Source organism: Gymnoscopelus braueri (genome assembly GCF_963280865.1).
Source record: "Gymnoscopelus braueri genome assembly, chromosome: 24".
Taxonomy (NCBI): domain Eukaryota; kingdom Metazoa; phylum Chordata; class Actinopteri; order Myctophiformes; family Myctophidae; genus Gymnoscopelus; species Gymnoscopelus braueri.
Window position 1 is genome coordinate 6,606,192 of NC_137626.1, and position 24,516 is coordinate 6,630,707.

Here is a 24,516-nt window from a genome sequence, read left to right on the forward strand (position 1 = left end):
TTTGTTCATGCCACCAGCAGCCCTGAATTCCCCCAGTCAAACGGGCTTGCTGAAAGAGCAGTCCGCAGTGCCAAACAGCTACTGGAGAAGTCCTACAGAGATGGGACCGACGCTTTTCTCAATCTCCTGAACCTCAGAAACATCCCCCGTGATCCGACGCTCGGCTCCCCTGCTGACCGTCTGATGTCACGACAGACTCGTGCAGCCATCCCTGTGTGCAACAAACTACTGGAACCGGCGCCGAGGGACACCCGCAGCATCAGCACCCGTCTCCTCGACAAAAGACTTGTGTTAAAGCACCACTACGACAAGTCCAGTGGCCCACTGCACCCATTAGCAGAGGGACAAGTGGTCCGCATGCAGACCGCTAAGGGATACAACCGGCTTGGGACCGTGAGAGAGATCGCCAGAGAGCCACGCTCCTACGTCATCCAATCCAACGGAGGGTCGTACAGGAGGAACCGCCGCCACATCCTTCCTGTCGCGGAGCCACCACCACCACAGCTCCACGCAGACGACCCAGACACCCACTTTGCCGGCCCCCCCATAACAGTCAGTCTCCCACCTACACCACCACAAACACCAGAGCCATTCGACATGCAGTCACAACACACATCCCCTCTCCGCCCGCCCCGCCCGATACCGATGGCACACCCACCCACTGGGGACTGTGATGCATACACAACGCGCTCTGGCCGCGTCTGCAAACCAAACCCCAACTACATGCAGTGAGACTCACACACACACACACACACACACACACACACACACACACACACACACACACACACACACACACACACACACACACACACACACACACACGCGCACTACACACACACACGCCGCATGCCCGCGTGCGAATGGACTGGCTTACGTAGCCCTACGGACAGAACTATTCCAAAAAGGAAATTAAAAAAAGGAATACAACAAATGTTTATTGATCTTTTGAATGTTCATGCTAAGAAAGCTTCTAAGAAAGTCTGTGCATGCTATGTTGTGTTTGAACATTATTCATTGTTTCATTGAGAAGAGCAAGCTAAAGGAAAGGGATGTAGATCATTGGTAAATGATTATGTTTGTCCAAGTGAGGCCGCCGTAGCCCGGTGGGCGTATGAGGAACCGGCATGCATCTCATTCATTCAGTACAACGTTACCTGTTGACTACATGCACCTATTGTCTCGGTCTGTGAATAAACCAGCAAGTATTACCTACGTCTGATCCTTGACTCATGCAGTACACGGAATAGTTTTACAAAGACTTAAACATGTAGCCAGAACATGACTGAATCATGTTGCCAGAACATGACTGAATCATGTTACCAGAACGTGATTGAAACATTTATAAATCAATGGAATGATGTTAAAATAACATGACTGAATCATGTTGCCAGAACGTGATTGAAACATGTATGAATAACTTTGTTCAATTACATTAGGTGAAGTTAATATTGATGTGTTTAACCTAGACAACTGGATTGAGTGCTGCCAAAGCAAACGATTAATGTGCAACCAATGTCATCTATTCAATCACATAGATCCAACGACTTATTTTTTTCAGTGTGGTATGTTGGTATATGTTGTATCCTGCATTTCTATGAGACGTGATCAGACCTGTGCAGTATCAACGTGCAGTGATGGAAGCTGTTGTAGGGCTGACTGTAGATTAATTTTCTGATTAATTAATTGAGAAGCTATTGTGTTTTTTCTCTTTGATAAATGACATCATCATCTTATACTATGCTGCACACTAGTGTTGTGCAAGACTTGTGGAAAATATCTGATCTACAAGCTCAAAACGCATCGCACCGTGACGCGTTGTGAGCTTGTAGATCTGCTATTTTCAATATTTTTTACCTGTAATGACATGCCCAAAATAAAAAATGTAATCATTTAAATTGATTTAGTTGGATTAACTGTTGCACTCCTAGATGGATGTTCTGGTCTCTACGGTCAGGAAGGTCACATAGTACTGTTACTGTATATAAACAATGGACAGTACCCGAGACCAACAGTGGGGGGCAGCAACACGCCAACTGGCGTCTAGACAGACTGGTGTGTTGACTGACTGTTGACACTTTAAAATACAAAGACAACTAAAACAAGTCGTTTCTAAACAGTGTCGTAGTTAAGCAGCAGGAGGACGTTTGTTAGCAGCTCAACCACTGAAACACAGCAGAAGATGAACTCATTCACGTTGTGTTTCATCTATTTGTAAAACCTTTAAAACGTATTTCTGTTTAAGAATAAACTTTGAAATTCATGGAACATTATTAATTCATTTATGAGGCTTCTGCGGGAACTCTGCGGGAATAGTTTTTCCTGAAACATGACTGTCATACCATGACAGTCATGGAACCACTATTATTCCTGGTTTGCAATTGTTTTTACATTTACAACTGCCACATGTACATAAACGTTCATATTTCAAATATAAAGTGCTTTACCCTATGACCACGGATGTTACAAGTTGAGGCGCCCTGATTTAAGTACCCGTATCTTCCGGATTGTTTAATAAAAAGCATTTTAATCCGATCAGCGGCCATTTTCTATTTTATTTTTGTGATGTATCAGAGTGCAGTACACCTCCCAACCGATAGGGGCGCATTTTTTAAAGCATCGTAGAAAATTCCAAGAAAATGGCTGGCGATCGGATTAAAAAGCTTTTTATTGAACAATACGGAATATACAGGTACTTAGACCTTTACGCCTCAACTTGTTATATCCGTGGCATGGGAGTCAGCACTTTATATTTTAAATATGAACGTTTGTGTAGATGTAGCAGTTGTAAATGTAAAACAATCGCAAACCAGGAACAAGTGGTTCCGTGACGCTTGTGACAGACTAGCGTCATGTGAACCACGGGAATAGTGTGTGTTTCGACCCGGACGAGAAAGAGGCACGGCCGGGGACCGTGTCCGTGCCGCTCTCTCGTCCGGGTTGAAACACATCCATTAGAGCCATGTAAACAGAGCAGAGAGTGAACGAACTGATACAGAGAAAGTCTGTGTTGTAATATAAGTTTGCAGTGAACAAACCTTTGTGTAACTTCTGTCTGAGTGTGTCTTTGTGCGACAGTCTGTGTAAAGAGTGACAGGCTGGCACGTTGTGAAACGAGAGGAATTTACACACGACGTTCAAAGACTTTGCTTTGTTGTTATGGTGGGCTAATGCTAATGCTAATTCTAAGCTAGCTTCAAGTACAGCCCAGAGTTTAAATTAACCTAGTTGGACGTTTTAAAGGGACATTCTGCCGTTTTCAACCTGAAGACACACACAGAACAACCCAGGTAAAGATTTGGTCAAGCAGCTTCACTAAAAGTTCCTCTGGCAACGTGGGATGAGATTGAGAAGACAGTGACTGTTAACCTGCTGGTAAAACCTGACCCTGTGACGGTTGGAGAACTGAGGGACGTCCAGGAACTTTAACTAAAGGTTCCACACTTTGATTTGAGCTTTTGGGCCACATAAATGTGTGTGTGTGTGTGTGTGTGTGTGTGTGTGTGTGTGTGTGTGTGTGTGTGTGTGTGTGTGTGTGTGTGTGTGTGTGTGTGTGTATGTATATGTATGTATATATATATATATATATATTATTTTATTTTATTCCATTTGCACAAATCATTAAATCATTTAGTATTTTTCCAAAAAAATAGAAAAAATTACCATTAAGAGATAATTACATGTTCTATCAGAGAGAGGATTTCATTAAGATATTAATTATATTTTCCATATAATATTCAAGACTGCAAAAAAAAAACTTTCATCCTGAGCAACTTGAAATGTAAAAGGTTATGAATTATCATTGAAGTGTTCTATGAAAAAGTAACTGACCCAATTGACAAGTTATTAACACAATAAGTTACTCCTTCCTTTAGCCCCTACGGAACCTCTCCCTCCGCTAAGTAGCTCCGAGATGAGGTCCCTCGTCGGTTCCTGCCGTTTGCGGTCGACATTGTGGCACATTTTCCACTTTACATGTTTCTTACCTCTTTCTGCACATAAAAAGCAAAGCATTTGCGCCACTCTCTCAGATGTTTTAAGTTCTAGCGGAACATAACAGCTTCCAACGAGTTGAAGAAAGTATTTAATTTGCCTCGGTTTTCATCCGGTTCCATAATATTTTGCATTAGAAGATGCAATTCAACATTTGACCAGTAGGGTAATCAGTAATGTTATCTCTACGGATACTCTTGCGCAATGTCTTAAAAACATGTAACCGGATGAAAACCGAGGCAAATTAAATACTTTCTTCAACTCTTTGGAAGCTGTTATGTTCCGCTAGAACTTAATACATCTGAGAGAGTGGCGCAAATGCTTTGCTTTTTGGATACGATGTGCAGAAAGGGGTAAGAAACATGTAAAGTGGAAAATGTGCGACAATGTCGACCACAAACGGCAGGAACCGACGAGGGACCTCATCTCGGAGCAACTTAGCGGAGGGAGAGGTTCCGTAGGGGCTACTCCTTCCTTAAGTTGCTGTATGTTATTGTTGAAGTTGAGTATAAGAGGAGTTTCTCCTCTTAATGAATCCTAAACTACTCTGGGATTTTAATTGTTTCATTCCAGACTCTGTGAAGTCCAGACAGCAGGAGCAGATGAACTCTCCAGACCCAGCCAGACCCGTTTCAATGAAACAGGAGGAACCTGAAGACCAGCCAGACCTCAGTACGTTTCATTCACTGTCTCTCTTACTTCCTCTTTTCTAGCTTCAAGGTGTTTATTGTCACATACACAAAGCAAAGCAAAGCAAAGTTTGTTGTTTACCCAGGGTGTTGGACTAAGTTAACACTTATTTACAGCCAGGCCCTGCATGGAAGCCTTGCTCAAGGGCTATTCAGCGGTGATTCATGATTGATGTGATGAATTGGGGAATCGAACTAGGGACCTTCCGGTATCAAGGCCGCCCCTCTAACCACTAGGCCACCGCTGCCACTACTGGGACACATACAATACAGTTGCTAGTTGCACTATACTTTGGCAGCAGAATTATTTTTGCTTCCACTGTGTGGAATTAGATACAATAAAAATGGAATAGGATATAAAGGTAATAGTGGTTATAAAAAATAAATATTGAAACACATTCAAAGAAAAATGCCAGAACAGTGGATTGTTTTCTTTATAAATTGGTCAGTTATAAACATCCATAGTCTGGATGATTGTTTCTGGTTATGTGGCCTTTTCCACTGCACACAGTGCCAACTATGACTGAATGCAGCTTCTTCCAACTTTCTTAAGCTAAATGAGGATAAAACTGGAGTTCTCATAATTGGTTTTAGTGAGCAGAGAGAATCAATAATAAGTAGACTTGGTAACCTGGCTGTAGAAAGTAACACTACAGTAAAGAACCTGGGTCCAAGTAGGACGATTTTGTTTTATTTTTCGGAAAATAATTCTAAATGATTTAGTCATGATTTGCGCAAATTAAATACTAATAATATTAAGGACAGGAACCCCTTTCGGGGTTCTTGTTGCTATGTACAGTATATAGCAACATACATTTGTTGTAATTTCTGAATAAATATTTGAAGATTTTCAGAAAACTTAGGTCAGGATTTAGAAGGTGTTTTTAGAATGGGCCTCAGGTCTAAATGGGATAAGCAGGCTTTTTATTAGCTTTTATTTGAAGTTTAACCACTTGAACCCTAGAATCCCTATGCTAGGGTTCTGCTAATAGCTGATCTACAAGCTCACAATGCATCACAAAATATTTGGTTTAGAGGGGAAAAAAGAGAGGACCAAGTATAGAGTATAGAGTCGACCCTGCCACCCATTCCGGATGCTGTCAATGCACTGAATGGGACATTATCACGTTTAATCAGACTATTGATTGGTCGAAGTTGGTGAGATAATGACCTACCCACGGGGCTCAGTAGGTGTTTTGTATAAAGTATAGTTTTGGGCCGCGACGGAGGCGCGCCGTCTCAAGCGAACTGGAGCCACGAGAGTCATCACCGACAGGGCCCTGTGATTGACAGACAGGCTAAGGCAGGGAGACAATGGGTCCCATTTTTATCGTCTTTGGAATGACCCGGCTGAAACCGAAACTGAAACATGACCATGACTTGCAGCACATTATATTCAATTAAAAAAAATACTGCCTGTTGGCAGCATGCACAAATTGAGATTTGGCGCTAGTCGGTACAGTGGTTTGTGAAATCAGCCCCAAAAACAGACCCTGATGAAGACCTTTATATGTCGATACGTGTTGATCATATTGTGCTTTCACCCACATGCTTTCACCCTGACAGGTGAAAGCATGGCAACAAAGGTGATCAAAAGAGTAAATCAAAGAAGATTGTTGGGCAGAATTTCCTCTTTTGTCTACAAAAGTGCTCTCAGGACTCGAAAGTATTTCACTGGCTTCCTTTCAAACAACCCTGAAAATTCACCTTTCTGGAGGCTAAAGGGGGAGGTATTTATCACTTCTCCCTTTGACAGGCGACCCCCCCCCCTATCTTTACCTCCATTCCCCTCCGCCACTTTATTTCCCTACTCTGTACATGTAGTGTTTTATATTTCCGATGATATTGAATGTTTGGTGCTATTTTTTATATGTTGATGATTTGAATACCCAGGACCCCAATGGAAACAAGACCGCACAGACTTGTTTGGTGTTATCCTTTTAGACAAAGTGTTTGACTGTACTCTGTTTTTACATTTCTGTCCAATGAAATATTCAATCAATCAGTCAGTCTGCAGTCCAAACCATTTGGGAGTTAAGCAGTACTTATTTGAAAACCTTTTTTGTTCCTATTTAGTAACTGTTTAGTCAGGTTTTGTAGGCAATAGCTCTTTACATGGAACATGGAAGATAGCAAAATAGATTTACATTTTATGAATCCAGTTTTGACTATGATATTATTTTTCTGCTTGCTCCTAGCCATCCTGCACATGGTTGCGTGTAAAGAGGAGGTTTCTCCTGAACAGGAGAGGAGCCCCAGTCTGCTCCAGGAGGAACCAGAGCCTCCACAGATTAAAAAGGAACAGGAGGAGCTACTTCAAAGACCAGAGGAGCCTGTTGGGTCAATGTTGACATTACTAGCAGTGAAAAGTGAAGATGATGAAGACATCTCTTCACACTGCTCTGAAGTTGAAGTTGAGCTTGAATCTGACACTGAAGTCACTGAAGACAGCGATGATTGGGGGGAGACAAGTGGAGGTGTCCATACTGGAGAAAAACCTTTCCAGTGTGAAGATTGTGGCAAGAGTTTCAGTCAGTCCCATGACCTGAAAAAACACCAGCGTGTCCACACTGGAGAAAAACCTTTCCAGTGTGAACATTGTAAAAAGTGTTTCAGTGAGTCAGGTTCCCTGAAGACACACCAGCGTGTTCACACTGGAGAAAAACCTTTCCAGTGTGAACATTGTAGCAAGTGTTTCAGTGAGTCAGGTTCCCTGAAGATACACCAGCGTATCCACACTGGAGAGAAACCTTTCCATTGTAAACATTGTAACAAGAGTTTCAGTAAGTCATCTGACCTGAAGATACACCAGCGTGTCCACACTGGAGAAAAACCTTTCCACTGTGAACATTGTGACAAGAGTTTCAGTAAGTCATCTGACCTGAAGATACACCAGCGTATCCACACTGGAGACAAACCTTTCCACTGTGAACATTGTGACAAGAGTTTCAGTAAGTCATCTGACCTGAAGAAACACCATCGTGTCCACACTGGAGAAAAACCTTTCCAGTGTAAACTTTGCAACAAGTGTTTCAGTGTGTCATTTTCCCTGAAGACACACCAGCGTGTCCACACTGGAGAAAAACCTTTTCACTGTAAACATTGCATCAAGAGTTTCAGTCAGTCATCTGACCTGAAGATACACCAGCGTATCCACACTGGAGACAAACCTTTCCACTGTGAACATTGTGACAAGAGTTTCAGTAAGTCATCTGACCTGAAGAGACACCAGCGTATCCATACTGGAGAAAAACCTTTCCAGTGTAAACATTGTAACAAGAGTTTCATTCAGGCATTTGACCTGAAGAGACACCATCGTGTCCACACTGGAGAAAAACTCTTGCCACAATGTTAACAGTGTGAGAAGAGTTTCAGTCAGTAAGTGCTCTGAAAAGACATCAGTGCATTCACACCAAGGGAAATAATGTCCACTATAAATTACTTCACTGGGAGGATCAAATTAAACAGCTGTATGTTGTCAGGGAGTTGGATAGACAGGCAAAACTATCATCGATATTTATACTGCTCCTGTCAACAGAGGTTTCCATTAGGACTCGTCTTTTGGAGACATATCCCAGGTCTTTTGTTTTCTTTTTTTAAAACCTCAACACATTTTTAAGTGTTAAATGTAAAAAAATATATATAATAGTTTTACCTTGAGGTATTTTAACTGGAGACCTTGGACTAATAAAGTATTCATGTTATGTTGTAATTATGTGTGCATGTACATGTGCACAATTATGTCATATATGTACTGTATGTTACGGGTCTATTTGGTTCCATATGTACACTCTTAAAATGTATTTTGGTGTTATTCATTTATACCATAATAGAAAGAGAAGGTGACGTTACACCATTGAAAGTAACAAATGAAAACCTCCCAATGTCGCGCCACCGGTCCATTGAACTCCATTGAACGGTCCCTTAAGCTATATAAATGACTAACCCCTTTTGGGACCATGTTTAATTTTTTGGGCGGTGTAGCCGCACCTATAAGTGGGGTTGGGACACCTCATTAGTACACATTTGTTGTACTGTGATTGGCTCATTAGTGGGCTTTTAGTGTTATCCTTTTAGCACCATTGTATCCACAAGTTTCCTAGGGCGTTGTGGGCATCACTTCCTGTCGATTGGATCCAATGAAATCCAATGATATCCAATGAAATCGACAGGAAGTGATGCCCACAACACCCTAGGAAACTTGTGGCTAATCGTACCACTCTACTATTTGCAAACTGTTAATAAAGTATTCAATAAAATATTCAATCAATGATTAGGTACACCATTTTAGGTCAGCCTTTTTATTTTATTTTATTTATATGTTTATTTGACAGGGACAATACAAAAAACAATACAAGTTATAAAACATGAAACCGTTGCATTGTATATGGGGTTTATAGCCAAGGCTAATTTGCGACCTCAGTCCCTGGTTAGACCTTTCTAATATTCAAAATATATATACAAATATCTACCTAGTAAAAAATGGACCCAAATGGGACCCTGGCCCATTGAATTACAATCAATCTATCTTACAGAACTGTTTCCTGTTTCCCAGAACATTCTGGTACAATAACCAAACTCAGAACTATTTGGAACATACATTGCTTTGAAATAACTTGTGATAATCTTACTGTGTCACAGTCTGAATTTATCATAGAAATATTGATATAGTTACATAGTTTGAAAATGATATGGTTAACATGTTTAATACATGGTATTGGTATGTTGTTGTGTCCTGTAACATGGTATGTTGTTGTGTCCTGTAATCCTCTGGGTCGGCCGAAAAGGTCCCGACGGACCCCCCGACGGACCCCTAACCGACTGGCCGACGCTTCCCGAAGCCAATTCGGCCCAAAATCGGGCCGATTTGGATTGGTCTGGAGCCAGCTTAACACGGTATGTTGGTATATGTTGTATCCTGCATTTCTATGAGACGTGATCAGACCTTTGCAGCATCAATGTGCAGTGATGGAAGCTGTTGTAGGGCTGACAGATTCATTTTATGATTAATTAATTGAGAAGCTATTATGTTTTTTCTCTTTGATTAATGACATCAGCCCTATCTTATACTATGCTGCACAACAGTGTCGTGCAAGACTTGTGGAAAATATCTGATCTACAAGCTGAAAACGCAGTGTGACGCGTCGCAGTGCAACGCGTTTTGAGCTTGTAGATCTGCTATTTTTGCTACTTTTTGAATTGGAATTCTGATAATCTTTTTGCTATTTTTTAATTGGAATCCTGCGGGCCACATTAAGTGAAGGTGGGGGCCGCATGTGGCCCCCGGGCCGCCAGTTGCCCATGTATGTCCTGGACAGTCAGCTCTCATTCAAGGCACACTTTGCAGCGGCCACTCCATCCTGTGGGTTTACACTCTATAACATTCCTCACCCAGGAGTCAGCCCAGCTCCTTATCCAGATCTCAGTCATATCAAAACTTGACTACTTTAACTCCTTACTTACTGGCCTACCGGCATGTGCACTTAACCCTTTAAGACCGGGAACGCATCTCTGTCATTTTAGATTTCTTTGGCTATTCAAAAATAGCAGATATACAAGCTCATAGCCCGGCACCGACTGCCGTGCTATGAGCTTGTATATCTGCATTTATTTAGAAAAATCGTGAAAACGTGTGCAAATCTTTGAATATATATATTTATTTATTTTTAAGCGAAAATGTTTTACTCAAATCTTTGCCTCATGGGGGTCCCTGGAACAACACATTTTGAGATGGGGGTCCACATTTTGGGGGTCCTTGACATGAAAAAAGTTTGAGGACCACTGATATTATAGCAACATAAATGTTTTCAAAAAACTGTTAGGATTTAGAAGACATTTGTAGAATCCTCCAGAAGCAAAGATTTGAGTTACAAATGTCCGCTTTAAAATATATATATATTCAAAGATTTGCACACATTTTCACAATGTTTTTTCAAAAATAGATATACAAGCTCATAGCGGCACTCGGTGCCGTGCTATGAGCTTGTAGATCTGCTATTTTTGAATAGCCCAAAGAAATCCAAAAACAGATGCGTTCCCGGTCTAAATGGGTTAAGCCCCAGCAAATGATCCAGAATGCAGCAGTACGCTTTGATTGATTGACATTTTTATTAGGCAAAATAATATAAAACAACACAGTTACATTTATAATGCTTTTGTCTAAAAGGTCCGGCCAAAAAAGTCCTTGTGGGCTTGTTTCCGTTGGGGTCCTTGAATTAATTTCATAGACATATATAGTAGCAACCAAACAGTTCAAAAAACAACATAAGATTGGTCTTCAACCAGACAAAGTTTTCACGTCTCCCCCTTTCCCCCCCCCCCCTCCATTGGCTCCCAGTTACTGCCTGTACAGAGTACACAAAACACTGATGTTGGCCTACAAAGCAACCACAGGTATGGCACCCCCATATCTTCAAAGCCTGATCCAACCCTTCAACCCCTCCTGCTCACTCAGATCAGCTACAGTAACACAGGGAAGCCGTCAGAACCTCAAGAAAAAGACCATTACTCCATCAAAATTAATCAACAAACTATGCTATAAGGACTGGTCAAACATTGGCCAAATCATCAAATAATATAAGAAAGAAGCAAAAATCGTGAAAATAGCCGATCTACAAGCTCACAACGCCCAGGCGTTGATATTTGCTTAACCCTGTCTTCTACCCTGAGCCATCCCAAACTAGCAAAGTGTGTGTGAATTAGGTGGGTCATGTGCTTTAGGCAGAGAAGTAGTCGTATCAGTTTGTTTTGGGAGGTTCTGAAGCTTACTTTTTAGTGACATTGAGATGCTGGAAAACCAAGAGGTTCAAGCATGATAAAAAGGCATTGAATGAGGGCTCCAGCTAGAGTCTTGAAATCACTTTTGTTGACAATAGAGGAAATCCTGCTCAAAAATCTTGTTCTTTGATTGACTTTCTTGATCACTTTTTATACCATTTTTCACCCGTCAGTTCGTTGTGAAGAATACTGGTCAAATAGGTAACCTCTTCTTTCCTTGAGATTACTATATCGTCAACTCCTTCTCCTCCCTCTCCTCCTTCTCCTCCTCCTCCCTCCCCTCCTCTTTCTCCTCCCTCTCCTCCTTCTCCTCCTTCTCCTCCCTCCCTCCCCTCCTCCTCACCCAGGACCCGGCATCGACGTCCCGGCCGCTGACATGAGCACGGGAGAGAGGGAGATGTCCTGGATCGCTGACACATACGCCAACACCATCGCACACACAGTGAGCCAACGACAGACACACACACACACACACACACACACACACACACGCACACGCGCACACGCACACGCACACGCGCACACACACACACAAACACGCACACACTGAGGATTTTATTTACTTTTTTTAATGTTTTACTCATGGACTATATTCTCATTTATTTCTAATTGTCTCCGCCAGGCTGAAAGGCATGGCGAGAGAGTATGTTTTACCCTCTGTCCGTCCGTCCGTGTGTCCGTCCGTCCGTCCGTCCTGTCCGTCCGTTAGCAGCTAATCTCTGGCACCGTTGGCCCGGCCGCTGCGAAACTGTGCACACACACTCCCTGGATGCCAATTCAGAACCTCTGGCATTTTTTCAGATTTCAGATTGACCTGTTATAGCGCCACCAGGAGGCCAATATGTGCAAAAAGCATTTATTGATACTACTCCTACAGATTTTGTCCAAACATCACACAAATCGGTACACAGTATCTCTATAGTCATGTGATCAACACGGATTTATCCGATTTCCCATATTCCATCCTGATTGCCTAAGATTGGCTTCCAAAGTTTGCAGGATTGGTCCGTTTTGAACAAAATGCCTCAAATCATGAACGCAGCTTGCGATTTCCGTGAAATTTCACATGCACATTTCTATTAGGCCGAGGAAGAAATGCCACCCTTTTCACATTGGCCTGTTATAGCGCCACCAGCAGGTCTAATTTTGCAAAATACATTTTTGGAACAAAATGCCTCAAATCATGAATGCAATGTCCGATTGCAGTGAAAAGCCCTTGAACAAATGGCACCCTTTTCACATTGGCCTATTATAGCGCCACCAGGAGGCCACAATAACGTACTTGACCTGGCGGAGACCTGTGCTCCGAGGAGCACTTTTTCTAGTTAGTTTTTTTTTTTTTTCAAAATAGATAATTACAAAAAAATATCCAGTGACGTGTGTCCTACGTCCATATTTGTTAGGACCCTATCAGTTCATCATTGTCTCCGCTAGGCCGAAAGGCATGGCGAGAGAGTATGTTTTGCCCCCTGTCCGTCCGTCCGTCCGTCCGTCCGTGTGTGTGTCCGTGTGTCCGTTTGTCCGTGTGTCCGTCCGTCTGTGAACAGCTAATCTCCAACACCGTTGGCTTGATCGCAGCAAAACTGTGCACACACACTCCCTGGATGCCAATTCAGAACCTCTGCCCCAAATTTTTCACATGGGCCTGTTATAGCGCCACCAGGAGGCCGCTTTTTGCAAAACAATTTTTTTGACTGTACTGCTACAGATTTTGTCCAAACGTCACACAAATCGGTACACAGTATCTCTAGTCATTAAACGAAAAGGGTTTTTCAGATTTTTCATATTCCATCCTGATAGGCTCAAAATGGCTTCCAAAGTTTGCAGAAGTGCTCCGTGTTGAACAAAATGCCTCAAATCATGAACACAGCATGCAATTTCCGTGAAATTTTGCACGTACATTCCCACTAGGCCGAGGAAGAAATGCCACTTAATATTTTTCAAATCAGCCTCATGGTGGCGCTATAACAGGCCGATTCGTGTTTTTACCCGTAACTGCACCGATCTGTTTACAATGCGCGCTCCCAACAGGTCAAGGAAAAACCTTTGCCCTGCATTTTTCACATCTGCCTTTTATAGCGCCACCAGGAGGCCGACTTATGTAAAACACATTTTTGGATATTACTCCTTAAGATTGTATCCAAATTTAACATAAATCGTTACACATGATCTCTATAGTCATGAGATCAAGACGGATCTGTTTGATTTTTCATATTCCATCCTGATTGGCTACAATTGACATCTAAAGTTTGCAGGAATGGCCCGTTTTGAACTAAATGCCGCAAATCATTAACGCAGTGTCCGATTGCCGTGAAACTTTGCACGCACATTCACACTACGTTGAGGAACAAATGCCACCCTTTCAACATTGCCCTATTATAGCTCCACCAGGAGGCCGATTTTTACAAAACTTGATTCCTCACGCAAACCGGTACACATTATCTCTATAGTCAAGTGATCAAGACGGATCCGTCCGATTTTTCACATTCCATCCTGATTGGCGAATTCAGAACATTGCTGGTCCACACTCACCTACCTGACCTGGCGGAGACCTGTGCTCCGAGGAGCACTTTTTCTAGTTCTCTTATCAAAAGCAGTCAAACAGGGCTTATTTGGCCACATCCAGAGCAATAGTGTGTGTGTGTGTGTGTGTGTGTGTGTGTGTGTGTGTGTGTGTGTGTGTGTGTGTGTGTGTGTGTGTGTGTGTGTGTGTGTGTGTGTGTGTGTGTGTGTGTGTGTGTGTGTGTGTGTGTGTGTGTGTGTGTGTGTGTGTGTGTGTGTTAAGCAGAGCTCTGCAGAAGCAGCAGTGGAGGCCAGTGACAGGATCTTCAGTGAGATGATGGTCTCCATTGAGAGAAGACGCAGTGAGCTTAAAGAACTGATCAGAGATCAGCAGCAGACTGCAGTGGCTCAGACTGAGGCTCTCCTGAGGCAGCTGGAGGACCACATGGAGGAGACATGCTGACCTGGAGGAGCTGTCCAACACTGATGACATCATCAATTTCATTCAGGTTCCACACATGGCATTTTAATGTTTGCTTTTGACTCATGTAGGAGACATTGTGTCACATTTCATTCAATTACCTCATATTATTTTACATTACATTGCATGACATGACATTCATTTGTGTTGCCACTATCCAGTAGTTTTACAGACCAGAATAACGTATAAATGTAATAATGTTAAAATGTGACACCAGCTGTCATTCTTGTTGAAAGACAAATTCAATTCAACATAATTTATAACAGAGAAATGTACTCATAGTGTGTCTACAGTACAACTGCGCTGGTGACATGAAACACAGGTCAAAAAAACTCATTCAGTCTCATATTTTTGTCTCCACCAGGCCGGAGGTGTGGTGGAGACTATGTTATTGTTTGGCCCCCTGTCTGTCCGTCCGTTTTTCTTGACTTTTATGCAATGTACTGTACTGTAGCACTTTGAGATGTTTGACAAATATAAAGTGTGTTACAAATAAAATGTATTATTATTATGAATCCTACAGATTCCACTATAATGACTGAATTCCAAACATTGCTGGCCCACAATAACCTACCTGACCTGGCGGAGACCTGTGTCTCGATGAGCACTTTTTCTAGTTGACATTAGATTTTTTGTGTGTGTGTATAAACTGGTTGAACAACAAGGACATCAGCTCGACTCCACCAATTGTGATCAATGTACTAATCTATTGATCTTCCATCCCTGTCTATCTGGTTTACTTGTCTCTCTCCAGAGTTTCCAGTCTCTCTCCAGTTCCAGTGGATCTCCAGTCTCACCCAGTGTGGTCATCTGTCCTCTGAGGTCCTTCACAGATGTGATTGATGTGGTGTCTGGTCTGAGAGACCAACTAGACAACATCCTGAAGACAACTTGGCCAGCGATATCAAAGGGAGGTGAGATTTAAATGCGTTTCTTGTTGTTCTAACCAGCCATCATAGTAAACATGGATTGATGAAGTCAGAAGGCAACTGGAGATATATGAATGGAGCAGACTGATGGTACACAGGTTGGCTGTCTGTCAGATTGGGGGCCCCCACACTCAATTAAAATTGGCGGAAGACTGTCAATAAAAATTGGGTGTGGGGGGCATTTATTGTACATTGCTCAGATGCTGTTGCCAGCGGTAGCAAAACTTTGAATGTTCAGTACACAGCTCGACTTGGTAAGTCTTTGTGTATTATTTGCCCTTCTTTGGCATGGTGACCAGCATTATGTTCTGACCAGCCAATGTAATGCACTGATCGCATGATTGTGTCGCTTGCAGAAAAGAACACATATCTACAAGCCAACAACGTGTCTCATCGTGACAAGTTGTTGACGTGTAGATGTGTTCTTTTTGGCAAGCGACAACATCATACTACAGAGTATAGGCTTTAGTAGCCTTCCCAGACATATGCTTCCACCTGTACAAATTACATTCAACACTAAGAAATGTACTGTATATTTTGGGGCGCCGATGGCAGAGTGGTTAAGGTGCATACAACATACTCTATAGTGCGTGCCAACGTGTCGTCACCACGGGGGGGCGTGGCATAGTAGCTGCAGACATACTTGTGGGGGTCAATGTTAAAGGGATATTTCACTTTCAAAAAAACGTTTGGTCATTTTATCATCTACTCAGGGTTTTGTGAGCCCCCCAGACAGTTTTTAAGTTGCTCGATTCAGAATTTATATATTTGATATTCATTTTATCAGACACGCCCCCTTCCTATACAAACCCATTGTAACTTCAAACTCCATTTTAACCATGTTAGATTCGTCGAAAACACCCGTCCTTGGTTCTGGTGACTCACCCTGCCCTCCTAATGCGTGAGGGGGCCGTGTTTTTCAGATTATTTTTTTCATTTATTTTATTAATTTTTTTTATTGCATTTTATTTTTTTAATTTTCCAAAAAAAGTATTTAAAATAAATGAAAAAAGCAATTGAAAAAACACGGCCCCCTCGCGTATTAGGGGGGCAGGGTGAGTCACCAGAACCAAGGACGGGTGTTTTTGATGAATCTAACATGTTAAAAATGGAGTTTGAAGTTACAATGGGTTTGTATAGGAAGGGTAAAATGAATATCAAATATCTAAATACTGAATCGAGCAACTTAAAAACTGTCTGGGGGCTCACAAAGGCCTGAGTAGATGATAAAATAACCAAAAGTTTTTTTGAAAGTGAAATACCCCTTTAAGTCAACCTGGTTTATGCCTCACAAAGATGTCCGCCGCTACCAAATGACATGGAGTTTTGGCACGCACAAAAAAAAGTGCCCTCTGCGATTTGGGTCTGGCACCGCTCTGTTGTGAATCAATTTCCTGCTCCTGAAGTCCAATCAGGGACCAGTATTCAAATACGGGAGACTGTAATTGGTTGTTGGTTGTAGGTCTAACCAATTGCGTCCAGAGCCATTGTTTTGATCCCGCCCCCTTGGAGAAAAAAAACGTCCTCATAGAAGCACCATGACTCATATCCACGCAGTGATATAGTCTGGCTACGCGGGGCTAGTCAATCTTCACTGTTCTATCGAAATAAAGGCCAAAACTTATTGTTCAGCTAAATAACTACCATCATTATCCCAATAAAAAACGTGCAACTACACACAATTAAGAAACCACGCCTCTTTTGACTGCAGTGTTAATAATGAGAGAGAGTCTAGGAGCAAGTGAAGAAAATGTGAACCTGAATATATTAAACTGGCGCTCCCCAACAGCACCTCAGCACTCCCCTTTAAAACATATAGCTTCCAGTGCCCCCAAAGGTTCTCTGAACGCCCCCTGAGGGGGCTGTACTACCCTGTTGAGAAACACCGTGCTACAGTATATAAATGCACCATTTACGTGTATGTTATATTTATATTTTTGTTATTATCAAGTGATCTTGAGAAGTTCTCTCTCCTGTTTGGACGAAATTTGTAACCCACCTGAAAATTTATTTTCTGGTTTACTAAAGCGCTGGAGAGACGGGGAGACAGCTGTTACTGAACAAACACTATAGCAATGATCACTATCGAGCTGTAATAGCTTTAACTTTTTGACAAAACCCTTAAACACTTCAATCCGTTCTTCAGTATGATGTGATGATGACGTTTACTGTTTTCTTGTGTCTCCAGTGTGTGCAGTTGATGTTTTACATCCAGCGGAGACTCAGACCAGAAAGGACTTTTTACAATGTGAGTCCATGTTGATGCAGGTTCTGAACGTTGAAGTTTCAATCTGATATGTTGTTATTTAAAGCTTTAATGAGTTTGATCTGAGAGACTAACTCTAAACACAATAAGGTTCATGAGGTTTGAATTTTCTTTTGTCGTGTGTTCTCACAGATTCCTCTCCTCTGTCTCTGGACATGAACACAATAAGCACAGGTCTCTCCCTGTCAGAGGACAAGAGGAAGGTGACTTATACACAACATCAACAACCTTACCCTGATCATGCAGAGAGATGTAATAATAGCTCTCAGGTGTTGTGTACAGAGGGTCTGTCTGAATGTTGTTACTGGGAAGTAGGGTGGAGTGGTAGAGGGGTTTCTATAGCAGTCTGTTATAAAGCCGTCAGCAGACAATCCTTATTTGGCTTAGTACTATGGTAAAGACTACAGGTTCATACACAACAGTGTTCAGACTAAAGTGTCAGGGCCTCGTTCCTCCAGATTGGGGGTGTACCTGGACCACAAGGCAGGTACTCTATCCTTCTACGGTGTTTCTGACACAATGACCCTCCTACACACAGTTCAAACCACGTTCACACAACCTCTCTATCCAGGGGTAGGGCCTTATTAGAACTATGGAGATACAGCAGAGCTGTGTAAGACATAGTAGACATGTTAAGAATACTGATGATGATACTCAGTTGAAAATGTTGTTTTCTTCATTTGATTATGGATTTTCTCTTCTAGATAAAGCATGTGTAAGAATGATGTGTACACTATACTACACCATCATGATCAATCAATCCATTGTGTTCTGCTCATTGCATTTCTTTAATAAGCCTGCTGCAGACAACCATACAGTATGCCCTGTTATCTTGTTGATATTACTACAGAGCCCTCTGTCAGTCAGTGGAGATTGGTTATACTAAATGTAGTGCTTCTCAAACTGTGGGTCTGGACCCCCAGGGGGTCCCCAAATGATGATTTTTGCATAATGTGCAACATTGTTTTCTCACTCAACAGTATATACATACAGTATGTATAGTGTATACAGGGTATCTGCACATTTCTAAAGTGACAATTTAAGGACTTTTAAGACTTATTGAATACCTCTAAAAAAATCAAATAAAACATGGCATTACTGCGTCAAAAGTAATCAACAAACTACTATATAAAATCGTCAAACATTGGCCAAATATCTAGCCGATCTACAAGCCGATCTACAAAGCTCACAATGCTCACAATGCCTCGTAAGCTTGTAGATCTGTGAGCTTGTAGATCTTATGACGTCAAACTAAATGTAATGCCTCAACTCTTGCAATTCCAAGTTCTTGTCAGGGTGGATGGTCCCCAGTTCAAATATGATTTTTTTCATCGGGGTCCCCAGTTCAAATAGTATTTTGGGGGGTCCCCAGTTCAAATAGGATTATTCTGGGAGGTCGCGGCCTGAAAAGTTTGAGAACCACTGGTGTAATGTCTTACTCCTCAATGTGTCAATAGGTTATTGTGTGTCAACAGTTCAAATCATTTATGAAAATATGTGTGTAAAAAGTCAAGCTTGTGTCTATGCTACATTGTTCCCTGGACAATGATAATAATTAAATATTATACATGGTGTAAATATCATTCAGAGTTTGCTTTTATCCACTTTTTATGTTTTACTAATTGTACACTTAAACATTCAATACATGTTCTATATACATACGTACTTTCCATCAGAGGCTTCCACACATAGACTCATAATGAATGACATCATTGACATGCCATATCATGGGTTTAATGACTCATTAACTTTGGGCTACAACTGGACTTTGAATAATTTGAACTTATTTTCATTTATTACTTTTAAATGGGTAAAACTAATTGTACCCAATTAATTATGTTTATAATCAGATGTGCTCCAATACTTTTCACGTCATAGTCCTTTTCAAGAGCAGTGGACCTCTATTGTTATTAGCAAGAGATTAATCAAACACTATTCTGTTGGGTTGAATATTGTACAGAATCATTAAGCTGATATTTGCTCCAGATAAAATGTGTTCATTTGCATTGACAGCAACAATCCTGCATGGCTATAAGCAAACAAATGGTGAACACTGCCACCTTGTGTCCAAAGTTGTGTATGCAAATATCACAAAGGCGTGTGGACTATTTTAGAAGTATATAGAGATATTATATATCACTATTATAACGTTATACCATTTTCAGCCAAGGACCCCTTAGCTGACAGAGAGATAAAGCAGGGACCCCATGTACTATAAAACTGTGTTGCAAATTAAACTTGCAGATTTCATAGATAGCTTCATATTCCTGTTTCACAGCACTATCATCATTGTTGTGTAATTCATGTTTTTTTTGTTTAGTTTTGTACACATTATGGTTTATATTAATATGTTTGTTCACTTTTATAGCCAACCTAGTTTTCTGCTTTGTGCAGAGTTAAACAACGGTTACTAAGCCCAAATGAAAGGGTAGAGAGAGAGAGTGAGTCTAAGGCATTACTCAAACCAAATGTCTTTTAAGGTGGTTTATTTTACTAATCACACATACAATACATTTAGGTAAATAGTTAGGTAATAAAACCTGGTAAGAGAAAACAAGCACAGAACATTCACAGTATTAAGATATGACTTCATCCCATTATGAACACATCAAACATACAATCATTTACAATGCTTTACTTACTATTGACTTTCCACTCTCTTCCAGATGATCAATGGGTCACTCAAGAACCCATATTCGAGGGACAACCCATGGCCAGTTACTTATCGAATCTGAAGTTTGTTCCTAGACAGGCTCCTTTATAAACTTCTCACACAGTGCCCTCCTTCAGGGAGGTTCAAGCAACCGGAAGTTCTGTTTACCCACAAAGCCTTGCGATTGCCTGCCGCTTCCTGTCACACTCTCTTCAGAGCTCCCCCGCTCGGAGTTGCTATCTCTTTTGTTTAGAAACCCACCACCTGATAGCGAGACCTGTTCCCTATCTTCCACACAAAGGCCTATTGTCTCTGGTATGCAAGAAGTCTTTGAAGCTCAGGAGCACAGTAGGGAGCCTGCCTCTGCCCACTCTGTACCACTAGGCTCAACTCAAACAGTACATGTTTGCTAACTCCTGCAGGACAATAAAAGCACATTGCTGTTGCACCAATAATAATACACAGTTATCTTTCATAATCATGGATTATTCCACACCTGCCACCTGTGATAACTGAACCCTGTTCAGTTCTCTCACAACCAACCTCTACTACCACCATTCACTGTGAGCTTTTTTGGCTTCTTAAATCATGGCTTAGGTCAGTATTTGGCGAAAGTATGGCGGAAAAGTTCGATTTCATCTCTGTAAACTGCTCTGATTCCACACTCATACAGGTTACATTCTCAACACAATTTTCACACATTGTCTTTAAGTGGCTCTAAACCCATATTTTGGAATAATTTACAGTTCAACTTAACTTTCTCAATTTGTAATCTTTAAACTTTTTTAGTAATTCAAATTGTTTTGGAAAACTTTTCTTCTCCCACTTTTTTCCCTAGTAAGTCAATGTCCTATTTAGGGCATGTTGCCATGACAATTGACATAGTAACTTGGTTAAAGGGTTTAAAAGATTTTAAAATGGCTGATCTACAATCTTACCTTTAAGAAACTTCACTCTGCATTTAAACTTCTAGCCCACATCCCAAAATGCTTTTTATACAATCAACAAATTAGCAATTCAAAAAGGCCTGATTACTCAGATCATGAGTTAACATCAGTTAAGAATAATTTTGTTGCATGGAAGAACCTTCCAAATTATTGTTGCATTTTGACTTAGTGGCATATTGTCGGCAGTAAATTAATACATTTCATTATGCAAGTTATTTCTTCTGGTAATATCGTAAACACTACAAATGATACATTCATTTACACAATATTTCTCGAAATTCCTAAGTAAACAGTCGCTCAAATAAGACATTTCGATTTTTTAGACACCACGTTGGCATCTTTTTCGCTTATTGTCCGCACTGCGTACCACTGTCCACAGCTAATAACTGGATAGACCTGTTAGTCAAGCCTATTGCAAAGGCCTAAACCCTTGTCTAGCCAGTCACAGCTGCCATGCCGCTTTCTCATGGACCTTTCCATCTGCACTGCCCCCTTACTCTGAGGGTGGCAGTGCAAATGTCAGTTCGTTCGCCAGCGTCACTTTGCTGGCACCACCAGCCACCAGTGGAACTGCTTTTTTAGCAACATCCAACTGGGGGCTCTTCTCGGCCGCTGCCAAGAAAGAGCGTGGGGCTTTGCTCCACCTGGTGGCCCTCTTCCCCTCCTTCGAGGGTGGAGAAGGGATTGTTAGTGTATCTTTAATCTTCACCTTTTTTCTTCTAGTTATTCCAGCCCCACCAGGACGAAGCATTCTCTTTGCCTGGATCCTGGCGGTAAGAACTGAAATGACCTGACGTAGCACCCTGCCCCTCTCTTCCCGAGCGGGCGCACGGATGCCAAGATTTGCCCACTCAGACTTCTTTCTGAGGGGTTTTGGGGGAGCTGGTCTGGCGCCCAGTCCCCGTTTTCGGACAGACCCGACTGGTCTGCCTTCGGCGGCTCCCTTCTTGAACGCCACCGGTCCGCTGGTAGCTGGTCCCCTCTCGCCTTTCTTAGACGGGCGCTTGGAGCAAACGCCACCCTTGACAGGCCTGACTGGTCTGCTTTGGGCCATCTGCCTGCCACCTTTCGTAGACGGGCGCTTGGAGCTAACGCCACCCTTGACAGGCCTGACTGGTCTGCTTTGGGCCATCTGCCTGCCACCTTTCGTAGACGGGCGCTTGGAGCTAACGCCACCCTTGACAGGCCTGACTGGTCTGCTTTGGGCCATCTGCCTGCCACCTTTCGTAGACGGGCGCTTGGAGCGAACGCCACCCTTGCCAGGCGACTCGGATCCCTTCTTCTCCGTGTTGAGTGGGCTGGCGGCGACGTCCGTCGCAGCAGCGGCGTCTACTGACGCCCTCGCCGGCTTCTCTCCTGGTTCAGCGACCTCCAGTGACTGGCTCCCCTCTGCGTCGAGTGGATTGGTGATGACTTTCACCGCCGTGGCGACGTCCATTGAAGCTGCCTTCCTGGCGGTCTGCTCATCTGCGACGTTGGTTCCCTCTGGAACCACCCCCTCGGCCTCCGCAGGCGTCTCGTCTCCCGGTCCAGCTCCATCGATCACCAGTGGCACCTTTGCAGCTGCTCTCTCGATCGCAGCGTGGAATGGGGTCTCTCCTGCAGCTTCTCTCGCTTCTCTCGCGATCTCCAGTGGCACCTCCCCCACCGCCGATGGCTCCTCTCCGCCGGCCGTCACGACCTCCTCGGCGCCTTCCCTGCGTGTCGTGATGAGGAGATATCCCTCCGCCGCGTTGTCCATCGAAGCTGCTCTCTCGATCTCCAGTGACTGGTTCTCCGCAGTTACTTCCTCAGGATTGACCTCCTCCTCCGCGTGGTCCCTCGGAGCAGCGTGAAAAGGGGTCTCTGCCTCCCTCGGAGCGTGGAAAGGGGTCCCTGCCTCCCTCGGAGCAGCGTGGAAAGGGGTCTCTGCGTTGTCCCTTGCAGTAGTGATGCCATCTGGTTTCACTCTGAGGACTGCTGGCCCATCTGATCCATCCGTAGGTGTGACATCCCTGCCCCCCTCTGCAGCGTCCGGCTTATCTGTATCTCCTACAGCTGCTGGAGGATTGGTTTCTTCAACCCCCTCTCCAGTTACGATCGGCTCTGCTGCTATCTCTGTGGGGTTAGACAATGGCTCTTCCCTCACAGCAGGGGGATGTTCACTCACTGGGGGCTGTGTGAAGTGGGACCCTCTCTCATCCTGGAGTGATCTCTCCACCTCAACCCAGACCAGCTTCAATGTCTCGATATACTCTAGGACACAGGCATCCAGTATCCTGCAGATCTCAGATGAATCCTTGCCAACTTCTTCTAGTATGGCGATAGAACTAGTAGCAATCTCAAGGAATCTAGCTAAATCGGCTTTTAGCTCCCTTCCCGCTGCACCTATCTCATTTGTTGATAGATAACTAACAATATAGAGTGTGTACTCTGCTGCCATCTCAAAGTCTGACTGCGCTTCCCACACCCTTTCCACTAAATCAGCTAAATCTGCCATTTTCCCCCTTTTACCTTGCCTTCTTGGCTTATAGGTATAGGCTTTTTCAGTTAGTCTAAATTCAATAGGCTCTGACAGCAATCGTCAGTTATTTTAGCAAGTAGCATTGTTCAGCCTTTAGCTATATAACAACAATAATTAATTAACACTGTGTTTAACCTGTAAAATAGCACCCACCCTATCAGCATTCCACGCAAGAAGCCTTTTAATGGTCTACTTACATTAGTTAATTTTGTTAATTAATACTGGATAGGATATATTTTGCTCTACCAATGTACATTCTAGTGTTTAACCCACAATGATTCCCATTGACCCATTATTATTGTAAACTAATCATCTAGTTACTCATACTTTTAGATCTATCATAAAGTTTAGTTAAACATTGAATTACACTGGTAGTAACCTCCCCCACCCCTTATCAGTATACAATGGCTTTTTAACTTCCAATGATAAGATAACCTCACATTCACTGTCTGTTAGTCTAATTCTTTAGCTACATTGCAGTGTCTGGTCACTCATAAAGCCTAGTTAAACCATGAATACTCTCTTAATGTTTGTTTAATCAGCTTAAAGCAAGCATCTCATTGCTATGATTAGATTATTAACCAAACCTAACTACTCCTCATCTCAAGGTGTGTTAGTATTGGCTGTTAGCTTAGCACTGTATGCTAGACAATAGAATAGTTAGCTTAGCACTGTAAGCTAGCGGTGGCTGTTACCTGAGCTAACTAGCCTCTTCTGTGCTAATATAACCCCCTTAGTAACCCGCGCTAGCTTTGCTACACTAACGGTATCTCAGA

At 42.6% G+C, this 24,516-nt stretch overlaps 1 protein-coding gene across 3 annotated transcripts; it reads left to right on the plus strand.

The window, feature by feature from the left end:
• Positions 1-2,976: 2,976 nt before the first annotated feature.
• On the plus strand, positions 2,977-19,103 carry LOC308080626 (uncharacterized protein). Of its 3 annotated transcripts, none has more exons than XR_013932711.1 (7): positions 2,977-3,435; positions 4,567-4,665; positions 11,807-11,901; positions 14,248-14,470; positions 15,197-15,356; positions 17,560-17,619; positions 17,770-19,103. XR_013932711.1 is itself a non-coding variant. In XM_080422521.1 (4 exons), exons 2-4 carry the CDS (start codon positions 4,596-4,598, stop codon positions 14,422-14,424), a joined length of 342 nt encoding a protein of 113 aa, XP_080278647.1. In that variant the 5' UTR covers positions 2,977-3,435; positions 4,567-4,595; the 3' UTR covers positions 14,425-14,719. The 3 variants fall into 3 exon arrangements, 1 of the variants encoding a protein (XP_080278647.1); XR_013932712.1 differs by having other exon boundaries at positions 17,569-17,619; XM_080422521.1 differs by lacking the exons at positions 15,197-15,356; positions 17,560-17,619; positions 17,770-19,103 and having other exon boundaries at positions 14,248-14,719.
• Positions 19,104-24,516: the final 5,413 nt, after the last annotated feature.

Coding starts and splice junctions, on each gene's coding strand:
- LOC308080626 (XM_080422521.1), top strand. CDS start 4,596: ATGAACTCTCCAGACCCAGCCAGACCCGTTTCAATGAAACAGGAGGAA. Junction 4,666..11,806: donor TGAAGACCAGCCAGACCTCA/GTACGTTTCATT, acceptor CTCCTCACCCAG/GACCCGGCATCGACGTCCCG. Junction 11,902..14,247: donor CCAACACCATCGCACACACA/GTGAGCCAACGA, acceptor TGTGTTAAGCAG/AGCTCTGCAGAAGCAGCAGT.